The 13,709-nt window shown below is 37.9% G+C and overlaps 1 protein-coding gene across 2 annotated transcripts in view; it reads left to right on the forward strand.

Annotated features, from left to right (window-relative positions):
• Positions 1–3,468: 3,468 nt before the first annotated feature.
• LOC106051182 (uncharacterized) overlaps positions 3,469–13,709 on the forward strand; it is a 57,259-nt gene continuing 47,018 nt past the window's right edge. For both annotated transcript variants that reach the window (XM_056011539.1, XM_056011540.1), the window contains exons 1-3: positions 3,469–3,600; positions 5,185–5,288; positions 12,068–12,153. In XM_056011539.1, the coding sequence (XP_055867514.1) occupies positions 5,186–5,288; positions 12,068–12,153 (189 nt within the window). In that variant the 5' untranslated portion in view covers positions 3,469–3,600; position 5,185. The remainder of the gene's footprint in view (positions 3,601–5,184; positions 5,289–12,067; positions 12,154–13,709) is intronic.

Here is a 13,709-nt window from a genome sequence, read left to right on the forward strand (position 1 = left end):
TCTTAAAAGAGGCAACGAAAGCCCACAAAAAATGCAAAAGAAAAGAGGCATAAGTCCAGCCTTCCTATGATGTATCTGCCTAATGAAACAAGCTCATGTCTGAACAAAAAAAAATGTTTCAGACAACTTTTCAGCCATAAAAATTCAGCTTTCTGAACTACGAAACAGCTTAAATCAATCAAATCTTATCATCAAAATACAACCAATAAACACATAATTTACAGCTACTAGAATACGAAAGGGAAATGATATAAACAAATCAAGCCAAAAATCAATGAGTGTGGGCTATAAATGACAAATCAGCTGTTCATTACGGCGCCATCTTGATTAGTAACAACTGATAAAAGGGATGCTTCTCCCGAATACTGAGTGATAGAACATATATAACGCACATTTCAAAACGACACTGACTCGGCAATGCTTAAGGGGACACATTTCATAAATATAAACAATATTTAAATATTTCTGACATTTAACTAGTGGATGGAATACATCTATTTAAGCAGTGTGTGTGTATAAATAATTCCTCTATAATTTTATAATTAAAAGGCGTCCCATTTCGAAATTATCTTTTTTTTCTTTTGCATGTTTGAATCGTAAGGCAAGCAATGTACACTATTGGTTACAGTACACATTTCTGCTAGTTGTAGGCCTAGAGGACATAAATGCTTTGTCCAAAGGCCTCAATCAAATGTCCCCTTTCCGTTCGCAACACATTTATTTTTAAAAATGTACTCTATGAAAAAAAGAAAATATTATTTTTTTTTTTTTATTTATTTTAATGATGTTTTTAACCCCTTTTGAACGCCCCTGCCGCCCCCCTCCCCACCAGAAGCGAACAGTTTTCCAATGGCTGACTTTGGAAGTGACCTTGACCTTGTTATGATGACCTTCAACTTACACCTATAAAGCAGACTGTTCAAATTCAACGTAACAAATGCTGACCTCAAATGTCGTCTATTTGTGAGTGGACATGTGCTGGGGACATTACAAAGCGGGCGGTGTCACTGGGCAGTGTAACGCCAAAAATAATAGATTCTGAAGAGGAGTGATTTATAAGGAGGAGACAAAAAATAAAAGAAATGTGTACACAGTGGGCAGCAGGCGTTAGAGTGCGTCAAGTCTGAGACTGCATTTTTTTGTATAGGACTAAACAGGTGTACCGGTAGAACAGTGTGTGCAGAGTTCAAAAGGGACAAAAAAATGTGATTTCATTGCAGTTATTAATGTTTCAAGATATATTTATAAGGATTAATGATGCTTGCAGTGTTTCACGTGACTTTACAGACCCAGTTTGCACGCATATTTTCCCTCATTTCATGTAGACAAAGCCGTTGTCCGTTGGCGGTCTGTTTAATTTTATTTTCGGTCTTATGCAATTTGTGTTCAATAATGTCTTTTCTTTGAGTCTCAAAAGCTTGTCACGCAGACTTTGTGAGATCTCTTTCAGAGACCGTTTCAATATTACCAATGAAAAAGATATTCAAATGTTTCAAAAATTACTATAATTTTAGTCAAGAGTTAAAGATGTTGTCTCATCTTCTTATAAGGTCCTTTGAAATATATTCCGTTTTTATGATAGAGGCGTACAAACATCTATCCACTATTTCAACCCAGCATTGGGTATCATCGAGTTTATAATATACACACTATTACAATTGTCCACCTTCCTACTGAATGCTATGACTAATCAATAAATTGTCTTTTTTTTCGAAATGGTTATAATAATAATAAGGCAGCGGTTCTCAACCTTTTTAGCTTGGCTACCACCTTTTTACGATTCATCACTATGCGGCCACCCCCAACAGTCAAATTATTTTTTGGTCATAAGCCTAAGTATCATAAAAATATGTAATTTTGTTTTGTAAAACATTTACTTCTACTTATAATTAAATTTCAAGTAAATGAAATTTTACCATTTTAATTTATACTCTTTGACTTCTATATTGCATATTCATCATATTTTATGGTGCATGCTTTTGAGACAAAATCACAACGAATGTCATTTTTGCATCAAGTCTACTTCTAGAAAGCCATGTTTTGCAAAAGATTGTTCAAGGAAATAGAAGAATAGGCGCAACAAGTAGGCCTACGAAACAAACACTTGATCTACAATTGTGTCAATGACTATGAAGAAATATCATTTTCGCTTTATCACTATTAATGAGTTCAATAAACATTGTGAAGTCTCAGGGAAATTGTTCAACTTTGACTGTGAATGGACTTCTGGGAAATTTGAACTGCATGGTGGGTAGATTTGGAACGAATGATGAAGTGTCGTCCTCAAGCATGCGCCAATGTGCTTTCAACAGGAATTATTCTATCATCCGTTTTCTCACGCTCAATAACCATTTCCTCATATCGAGTAGATAAAGTTGCAAACATGTAAACTTTTTTTTTTCTGCATATTTATTAGCCAAAGCAAAAGTTCCATTTTGAAGGAACTGATTTTTTTGTGTGTGACAAATCAAGGCATATTGCATTTTACCCTTGTGAATTTTTACAAAAATGTTTGTCATTCTTGAGGCAGTACTTTCGTTACTTATAGATGTCGATAAATCATATAATGAGTTCTGATGACTTTTGATCTCTCATTTTGTACTAAAGGTTGAAATCAAGAATAACATATTTGCATCATCTGCGCAGACAACATTTTTGTTTCCAAAGAGATTTGATACTTGTCCACAGAGGAACTAACTTTCTCAGGCCTAGACGTTTCAAGTTTGCACAACAGAAACTCGTCAATGCATAGATTTGGAGATAGAACTCCATAGGGTTTTTTCAATTCTTGTATGAAGTAAAACTTGAACTATTGAAGTAGAAACACTGTAAAAAAAATCGCCACATATTTTTTTTTTCAAAAAATTCTTTTTAACATTCGATGTCCGTTTCTTATGGGCTACTACAGAATGAAAACGTTACCTTCAATAACATGGCATATTATTAATTATAGTCAATTATAATTGAACCACGGCGTGCGATAAATCTTAACCATATAACCCCTGTAATAAAACTTGTCTTCGAGCCCGAAGATTATTGAGGAATGCAGTATACCCGTATAAGCAGACCCAGCTGTGACCTATATATTTTGTCACATCCAGGGCAAGCATAACCATTGTCCGCCGGTGGTCGATTAAAATCTTCTTTTTGCCGTCTGCGTCTTTCGTCGGCAGCGGATTTTCTTTTTGTCTCAAATGTGTATCCTGCGACCTTTGTGAGTGACCTCCAGCTGTCTCGTTCTGAGGCCGCATGCAACCAGGTGCTCTCTTCTGTCAGCTAAGGCAAGTTGGCGCCTAAGCTGGTATTTAAGGAAAATGGTTCTACTCGCTACACACCAAATTAAGTAGAAAATAATTGCGTTACGATATGATTAATGAAAGGAAATCAAAAGAGCAGATTAAAAAATTAAATTTCTTACTTTAAAAAAAAAGGCACAAAATAAAAATGTAAACAAAACTTAATTGACAATAACAAGCATACATTATAAAATATATTTATTATATCTAATTGATTTATTTGTGTTTATAAACCAGATATAAATCTAGATTATTCGTCTTTGATGCTGAAGCATACTAGAGTAGTCTGAATCTAGATTATCAGGTACAATAATTTTTCTTAAATTCTGATAAAAGAATTTAGATACTAAATCTAGATAAAAGCCTAAAAGGACACTATTACTGCTCATTATTAAATTTATTAGGAAATCGGTCATTAGCTTCCCAAGCATTGGTCCATACAAACTCTATAGTTTAACATTGGTCCATAACCTTGGTATTCATTTGTTCATTGATGTCAGCGTGACTTGTGGGATTAAATTGCAGACTACATTATCTTATTAAAACTTGTCAGAATGTAGGTCATTGGTTAATATGCATGACTGAATGCATGACGCGTAGGACGTAATCATCTTTTTTTTTAAATAACGTCTGTATTATATAAGATAAGATAAGATAAAAGAGGGCTTGAGTTAAAATATGAATCGAGCTGAGCTGTATTTTCTGAGCTCCTAAATGCAACCTGGAAACCTTGTACAAGATGTTCACAAAAAATTAGACCACATTGAGCACACGATAGGAGACTTGCTATATGAAATAATAATAATAATGTGCACCTACCAATCCTCCTTATTGTGTGACACCCCCACACATTATGTCTTAGCCAATGGTCTATATCTTTGTAAGTCTTATACGCTGTCCTATCGTATCTTCCTCGCCATTGTCGTAAGAGCTGAGTTGAAGACTTTTGAAAATCTAGGCCCACGTAAGCTCGCCTCCATTTGCCTGTCGGAATATCTTTTTTTTTTTAAAAGAAAGATTCAAACTAATTTAAATAAATGGCTTTTCTATAGCACAAGTTTCATGCTTACAGTTTGCTCAGTACGCTTTCTTTTGTGGGACAGTAAGGAGAGGGGGTATAAGGCGATTAGCAAATAACTCAGCTCCAGTCGGGATTTGAACTCTAGCCCTCTCGCTAGGTAGCCAAACCGTCGTAAAGCCTTTCAGTCACATGTCCCACTATGACGGATGGCTCGTAGTCCAAGACGTTGGAGTTCGAGTTGAGGCCGCGCAGGTTGTAACAAGTGTTATCTTGTATATCCCGTATAATGTACGCATGACCTGCCTCTGGGCTCTTAGAAACACAAGTCAGCTCAATCAAATGTAAAGTTGCTTGCTCAGCATCGGGATTGGAACTCGATTCCCTCTTTTCTGTAACCAAGCAACCCAGCTGTAAGGGATATCTGACATTTGTTGGGAAATTAAAGGCGGTTGGTCGTTGTGCAGGCTACATGACACCATCGTTAACCGTAGGTCACAGAAACAGATGAAATCATCTGCCCTATAGAGCACTTGGGTGGCTCTGTGGCTAGTGTGATGAAATGAGGAGGTCCTAGACCTCAAAACGAAGAACTTAAAAAAAAAAGCTTTTCAAAAGTAAGCACGGAAACTTCCCTCCTAAAAACAAATTCCCACTGTGATTGGACCATAAGTCATTGGGTAGGCTATGAGCATGAAACAGCGCTAGATTAAATTAATAATTGTTGAAACTATTTCTAATCACACGTATTTATTATTGTTAGTTTAGATCGATTACAAATTAATTACATGATTAATTCAAAATAATTGATACAATTTACAATTAGCATAAGTTTTGTTTTTAGAAAAAGCATTTTTTTTTCTTGTCTAGAATGTGGCGGTCATACAAGTTATTATTTGAATGGACAGGCTACTGTGCGGTCATTATTTTTTTCATGAACAACGACTACAAACTGATACATGGAGAAGAGAATGGTGTGTACACTTTTGTTATGTTTGTTTTGTTTTGTCTAATTCAAATCATGTGTGGTAGCGAAGGTGGAGGCATACGGTTATAAAACAAAGAACTAGAAACATTCCTACATGTTTATATTTTCAGCTGGGAAGCATAGAGAGAAAGTTGACAAAACGACAAAATATGAAAATGTTTGTATCATACAACCTGGTCGTTCTTAAAGGTTTTATAATGAGGGAAAATTCTTGTAAATAAATGGTTTAAAAGCGTACAAAAAATATATAAGGCTATCTATCAGATGTCTGTATTTTCAAAACAGGAATCGACATTGTTTACCAAATCCTAAAACTTACACCTATATTGTACCACGCTATTAATTGCATACGTGGCAAGCACTGTCCACAAATATTGGTCACCCATCGAGGTCCACAGCCTCAAGTTATCTTGTGACCACGATGTTTGGGTCTAAGAAGGGGGATGGGAAACGCGTTTCTTACTGTCTGTGGATATGTCCATTGAATTTCAAACTGCGTTTGGTCAACTAATCGCCAAGAGATCACGTGACTTTTCGGCTGAGTATTTCTTTGCTTTAGATCTTCATGACTTTATTCCGTGTCTCCTAAGCGTGGGTCGCCGTTGGGATAACGCCTTTGCTAATTTGTTAAAAGACGGCTTCGTTTCCAACTTCTTCTATGCCATTAATATAAATCAATAATACGAAAGTAAATTTGCAATTATCTGGTTATGTTTCTTTATGTTTGGTAGTTCTGTCGGGAAGCATGGATGACGCATGCGTGATTTAGTTGTTATGTCTGCACTGGTTAGTTCTTCTTGGGTTAGTTCCATTGTGTCTGCCGTGTCGTTAAACAATCGCTTCTCCGTTCTCTGCACAGCAAAAGAAAAACGTTCGGTGATATATTTGTTTGTTCCGAAGGTTTTACCGGAGACCGATATTCGTTGAACACTAGGAAGTACTGGCTAATCGTACAAATTGTTCTGACAATGCCTCATTGGTCTTCTACTTGTCTGGTCCACTTAAATGAGTCATAAAGGGGCTGTAGAATAACTTCTGAATCAGTTAAAGAAGTGGTGGGAGGTCAACCAAAAATCTATTATGAGGGCTTCAGAAAGATTTAGGAAGTGCAACGATGAACAAATTGCATTGAAAAGTGATGGAACCATGTTAAACCAAGAGCATCAAAAAACAATTGGACTAAGTTGAACCAAGTGTATTGAAAAGCAAGAGGACTATGTTGAACCAAGTGCTTTAAATAGCAAGGAGACTATGTTGAACCAGATGCATTAAATAGCAAGGAGACTATGTTGAACCAGGTGCATTAAATAGCAAGGAGACTATGTTGAACCAGGTGCTTTAAATAGCAAGGAGACTATGTTGAACCAGGTGCATTAAATAGCAAGGAGACTATCTTGAATCAGGTGCATTAAATAGCAAGGAGACTATGTTGAACCATGTGCATTAAATAGCAAGGAGACTATGTTGAATCAGGTGCATTAAATAGCAAGGAGACTATCTTGAATCAGGTGCATTAAATAGCAAGGAGACTATCTTGAATCAGGTGCATTAAATAGCAAGGTGACTATGTTGAATCAGGTGCATTAAATAGCAAGGTGACTATGTTGAATCAGGTGCATTAAATAGCAAGGTGACTATGTTGAACCAGGTGCATTAAATAGCTAGTAGACTATGTTGAAAAAAAAAAGATGTACAAGTACGCTGTTTCTCTGACCATTGCGGATGATCGTTGACTAAACCTCATATTGGAACGATCGTACAGAAAATTGTTGGGTTTTAACAGGAACCCGAGGAGTTTAAAATAAAAAAACAACAACCATTTATGTCTTTGTATCTGGTTTATTTTAGCGTTTAAAACTACGAATAAACTATTAGTAGACAACGTTGTAGCCACTGCTACAACTAAGTAGCCACACGACATCCTACTAGCACTTTAGAGTCGTTATTTAACCGTATTATTTTTATTAGAAAATCCAGAGCCCCAAAAATGAGACTTTGAGCGTGACGATTGTGACAACCCGTGTGTATTGTTTGAATGTGTGGCTTGTCTGGTGTCTAGAGGTCCACTAGAGGATGCTTGTGTGAAAGTGCTGGGTCATCAAAGAGACATCGGAAACAAGCACGAAATACACAGACTATAAAGTTAAGATACACACATTAAAATTTACAGTGAAATGTTTTTTTCACACAGCTAAGAAAATGTGCGGGGGGGGGTGCATCTTTCCCTTAGTGTAAATGTTTTATCACTCTTAGCACACATGATAGAGAGTGCGTCACTTAAATCTTATCTTATCGTAGAGTCCTGTTGACGTGCTAGCTGGCTGTTCCCCTTGGTGTAGGGTTTGCAGTTGGAGGTGTCGCACTAACGGGTAGAGGGTCGCCGGTGACTCCGTATTTGTGTTGGAGTGTCAATCCAAAGTCATCAGGGTCGGTTGTGGGCACAGTAGTGTAGGTGGCCTGTTACCATGGGCACGAGGAGTACTGCAGGTAGAACTGATCTACCATGGGCAGTATCATGGGCGTAGCCAGGATTTTTTTCGGGGGGGGGTTTGAACCCCCGCCGCCCCCCCCCCTCCGCGAAAAAAATATATTTATATGTATGTATGTGTGTGTGTATATATAATCTTTATTATATTCTGACCCATCATTCTTTAGGAAGACGCTTATTGTGCCCTAGAATAGACTCTTCCTGGAGTTAGTGGGAAAATTGTAGACTCCCCGCTATTGCCAGCAAGGGGGTCTGGGGGAGCGCTAGGAGCTCCCCCAGCGCGGGGCGGAGCCCCGCCGCCAAGCACTATTTCTGATATTGAAAGCTAACAAAATGCATATTCTGAGGTATCTACAGTGCATTTTCCTGCTATTAAAAAGTTTTATTTCAAAAACCTAATGTGCTATTCTTACTGACTTAGACCCTCCCGCGCCGTTTGGCGCATTCGCCGTCAAGCTGTTTCCACAAAAATCTGTCACTGGTAATGTCTGAGGCCTCATCCCACCTGCTCTGAGGACCTCCATGAATGTGTGGCGCCAAATTGTACTAGGATGTCATCGCAACTCTTCTTATGCGTAATTCATTTTGTCGGAGAACATGTCTCGCAAACCTCATGCGTCGCTCTGTCACAACATTACTTAGGGGTCGACTCCCAGTTCGTCATAGGATTTCCTTGATTTAGACCCGATCTCTATAACTGACTCCTAAAATCTGTCTTAGCCATCTTTGATGAGCCACATTTAGTGTTTTCAATTTCGGAAGAGGACTATTCACTTCACTTTATTAATTGAGCCCCGCCACTGATAGAAATGTGTAACCTCTCTTGAATACGCTCTAGGAATTAAGTGACTGTAGTTTGCTTTAGATTTTATATCGAAAAGTAAAGTTTTATCGTCAAAGTCATCTTTTGGGGTCTTAAACTAAAAAATATCTGGAGTTAGTTTTAAATTCAAAACCTCATTTAGCTACGGTCATAGAATTTAGTAACTGTAGTTTGCTTTAGAATAATATTGAAGATAGAGGTATTCCACTTTAAAACGCTCTTTAGGGGGATTTTAAACTCAAAACCATCTGGAGGGGTTTTAAACTTTTAAAAAGCCATCTGTAGGAGAGGGATTTAAATTCAAAACCCTTAATTGTCTTGGCTACGCTCAAATAATTTTAGTGTGTAATTTGCTTTTTTTTTTATATTGAAGAGGTATTTTTTAGCATCAAACCACTTTGAAGGGGGGATTAAACTCAAAACTTTTTTGGGCAACGCTCATAGTATTTTGAGTGCGTAATTTGCTTTTTTCTTACATTGAAGATGTATTTTTTAGCTTCAAAACCCCTTAGGCTACGCTCATATATTTCTGAGTTTGTAATTTTCTTTTTTTTTTTAATATTGAAGAGGTATTTTTTAGCTTTAAACTCCACTGGAGGGGGGTTCAAACTCAAAACTGAGTCAAAAACCATTTAGCTACACTCATAAAATTTGCGTAATTTGCGTTTTTATATACCGAGTATTGAAGAGGTATTTTTCCAGCTTCAAACCCTAATGAAGAGGGGGCGGGGGATTGTCGTTTGCATTTTTTTTTGTGTTATAGAAGAGGGAAATTTAACTGTGAAAACCCCTGGTAGGGGAGGTTTTAAGCTCAACCCCCCCTGGTAGGGGTTTTAAACTAAAAAACCCCTGGTAGGGGGTTTTAAACTCAAAACCTCCTTTGCTGTGCTAGGGCAAGTGATAGTTTAGTATTAAAATCTCACCTAAAATAAACAAAATCAAAGCAAAAAATCAGTCACTAAATTCCGATCACCCCCCTGGCTACTCCCATGGGCAGTATTATCAATAGGAAGCAGCAAGTTTGCAATCGTAGTATCTGTAGTGAGCAGTACCACATAGGCAGCTGTGGCAAGTCCCTCTGAGCGTCGTGTCTCTACAGTGTAATGCTAATTTAAGCTTACACATTTTCCGAAATAATGTAATAGTCTACATCCGTAGACACTGCTACTAGTGACTTCATTCTTTTAGGGCCACACTTTTAGCGCTTGAAAAGCAACATTAAGGCCTACTATATTTCTTAAAAAGATACAGAGTTTATTGTATGCATGCGTTCAGTTATCGACACATTATCAAACTTAACAGAATGATTTTGAGGGCAGGTAGATCTTGAATAGGATGTCCATCATATGATACACAATTTGTTTGCCAGATTGTATAGAAATGCCCGGGCCGATTTTAACACCCAGTCCGCCACTGGTCGTAGGTAATGCTAAGTAGTATCCCGCGCTATCAAGTAGGCATAGACGTAGTGGCGAGTAGGCCGACACCTAAGGGAGGCTGGGATTAGAACCTATACCTCCACACATCTTATCAATGCCCTCAACTGAAGTGCTTTTTCATAGTGATAAGATTGTTTGTGCTTACAAACAGGGGAGACAATGACCAAATAGAATTACTTAAAGAGTCTGTTCATAACAACTACATACATACAAGAACAAAACAAGGGACATAACATTACCGAATTCAAAATAAGCAATGGAGGAACTAAGAATGTTTGCTGTGCGATACAATGTAAATGTGGTCAAGGGGGGTAATCGAATTAGTGAAAGCGTCAATAGCTACATAATGTGTCGAAAGAATATATTTCTACGTCTTTTCATCATGGTATAGTAACATTGGTGAACATGATGAATGCTAATGGGGAAGAGAACAAATAAAAGGTCGGAGAGAGAGAGAGAGGGGGGGGGTCTACAAGTTTACTTAATGGGAAATGGAAAATGAGTTACATACAATACAAGGGTAAACAAGCTAAGAATCATTTAGACTATCCAATTATGTTACATAGAGGTTCAACAAATTCTAATCACAAACAATGATTTCTGCAGGAATATGGGAACCTCCCCCCCACAGACACCAAAAGTGTTTAAATGTAATCGACAACGCTCCGCCCACCCCACGGAATCGGCCTTCATAGCAGAAGGGAGGGGGGGGGGGCGACGTAAAACAAACACTAGTTACAACCTTTTCTATTTGCATTGCCTTTAGCTTTACGTTTCAAATAATCTACGGGTTTGTTTTTGTTAGCTCATTATGAATCAAGACAAATTGTTGAAGGTTTAGTTTGAATTGTTTAGTTTGGCGAATTTCACATTTTTATGCGACAACGCACTGGAAACATCTGACACATATTGGCTAATCACTGTTGAACTTTGTAATGTAGAAATCCAAATTGGAATTATTCAGGAGTATATTTACGTAGTTTTGCCTTATGTGGTACGGCCTCTATTACGACCTCATGTCTCAGTTCAAAGTCACTATTTCCATTACACTCTTGCTCGTACTCTGATGTCTGTTTACGCTTCGACTATTTATTATTATTATTATTATTATAGCTTTTATATAGCGCTACTTTCATGCTTATAGCATGCTCAGAGCGCTTTTGGTCCAATCTCATTTGTTTAGCCAGTGGGGGGGGGGGAGGGGGTATCTAGGAGTTGGTTTTCCGTGTCATTAGGCGCTCAGTAAACACAACTGTGCCCGAGTGTCGAACCTCGAGCCCCCTTCTAGGTAGCCAAGCCAAGCCAAGTTCAATCGCACTTGGCCTCTCGAACCATAAGCTAAGTGAGATGGGCCTGCGAAAAACAATTGAACTAACACGAATTACCTCTGAGCAGACTGATGTCGGTATATCAGGGAATCGGTCGAAAAGTTTAAAACGAGGCTTGACCTACTCCTTTCAATGGCGTGAAAAATCAGAGGAATGGAAAGAATAACTTAGATTCGTTTGTACAATTATTATATTGTCAGATTGTTATTAATCATTGTTGTTTTGCCAAGCTCCACCAACAATAGTCAAATAATTGCTTGTATAAATCATATTAAACAGTAGTGAAGGACCAGTTGATTATTATCCGATAGAATTAAACTAGCGTCTGGCGAAAAAAATATATAATTGTATACAACTTTTTTCTGTGAAGCCCCTACGGTCGTCTCAGGGTCCGCCAACCACACTTTGGGAACCATTGCAATAAGAAATAGGGAGAATAAAAAGGGATAGAATGTATCGCCCCGCAATCTGTAGGACCGGCCCTGAGGAAGTTAAAGACGAGGGGGAGGGGGCGAGCGATGAACTATTCTCCAGCACGTGAATATAAGTCGCACCTTGAAATGTCAAGAATTGTTGAAACATGCGGGTAGGGAAAGGTATGCCCGGTAATGGCCAGTTGGTGTGAACGATGGATTCTCTACCATTTTCAGTTTCACTTTTATTTGCTCTGTCTTGTCAACTCCACAGAGATGCTCCTAGCGGCAAACTGTTGTTATGTAGATGACATGTGCATCAAATTTGTTAGGAGTTATATTAATGGCTCGTATGTAGAGGTAAGAATTAACTCAATTGCACTTCTAAAACAAAAATCATTGGCAAAAGAAATAAAAATAAAACAAGGTTACAAAGACAGTTTGTGTGGAAACACAAACTCAAAATCGGCCCCCGAAGTGGTCCACCCAGGCAGGCTTCAATATTTTCCGAAAGAACATCCGAATGAAATTATATCAAAGACAAATGAGAGATAAGAATGGAGAAAAATGTTGACAGATCTTGTGTAGTGCCCCAACGGTCCAGCAGATCAAAGGATAGGTGCAAGTGAATGCAAAGTTAGATGTGAACCTGGCCTAACTAGTTCCCCTTTCAGACCTTGTGGTCTATAGGGTAGATGATGTAAAGTTCATCGTTTTTGTGGCCCACGGTTAACGAGGGAGTCATGTAGCCAGCACAACGACCAACCGCCTTTACTTTTCCCCAACTAATGTCAGGTCTGGGTGGACTCAGATGCGCCCAAGAATTTCGAAGTTGAAAATCCCAGTCTTCACCAGGATTCGAACCCGGGACTCCCGGTTCGGAAGCCAGGCGCATTACCGCTCAGCTACCGCACCTCTCCTAGCCTAACTGAAGTCTTATAATTGATGTAATTATTTTGACAAGACTCAACCTTTTATGTTCCTGTACGTGTACTATCGCTAAACAAATTCAAGAAAATGCAATTTACAAAATTACTTTTCGTTTTAGATTAGGTCTAAGTTATAATGCATACTAATTAGCTTTTTCTCTTTAAAAAACTGCTTGCATAAGTTATTTTAAAAATTAGATTTTTCGCTTTCAGACCAAAAAAGTAGCCGTTGCATCAGAACTTTGAATGGTCTAAAATATTGTAATGTTGGATTTTTAATATCTTTTCTAGTTTACGAGGTCTAAACGGGACGGACGGACAGACGGACAGACATTTCGCACAAAACTAATAGCGTCTTTTCCCCTTTCGGGGGCCGCTAAAAATTTAGGAAACTGAGAAAAACATTTACAAGAGAGCTAAAAAGATTTTAAAAATAAACTAAGCAAAACATATAAAATACTTTTAAAAAAAAACTATGCAAAGAGTAATTGTATCAATTAGTTTCGATCAGTCAAGTAATTAAATCTAGACCAGCAACAATAAATCTGTGCGATTAATAATATTTTTATCAATTGTTTTTGTTTATCTCTATTTCACGCTTTTAGCTTTTTCAATACGCTATAATCCTATCACTTCTCTGGACCAGTTGGGATAATGGTGGGGGGGGGGGGAGGGGGGAGAAAGACGGGGATGTCCACGTAATTGGTTTTTGAAAAGCATTAAAAAAAAGGTGAGGGGAAAACGACCTGAAATCGAGCTCGAGGCTCACGCCTCTTCGGGCCGACTTGCTAACCATTCTGCTAGTGAGTTACTTTTGACTAGAGGAGATATTATAGTTATATATTGTATTTTCCAATTTAGAGCGTTCACCTGAAAAGGGGACTAATTCAGCTTATACCACCATTTCAATCAAGTACGATTTCTTTCCTTAGTTTGAAATACCAAATAAGATACTATCAATAGTTAATTTATTAGTTTATTTTTACA

Source organism: Biomphalaria glabrata, chromosome 14, assembly GCF_947242115.1.
Source record: "Biomphalaria glabrata chromosome 14, xgBioGlab47.1, whole genome shotgun sequence".
NCBI lineage: Eukaryota > Metazoa > Mollusca > Gastropoda > Planorbidae > Biomphalaria > Biomphalaria glabrata.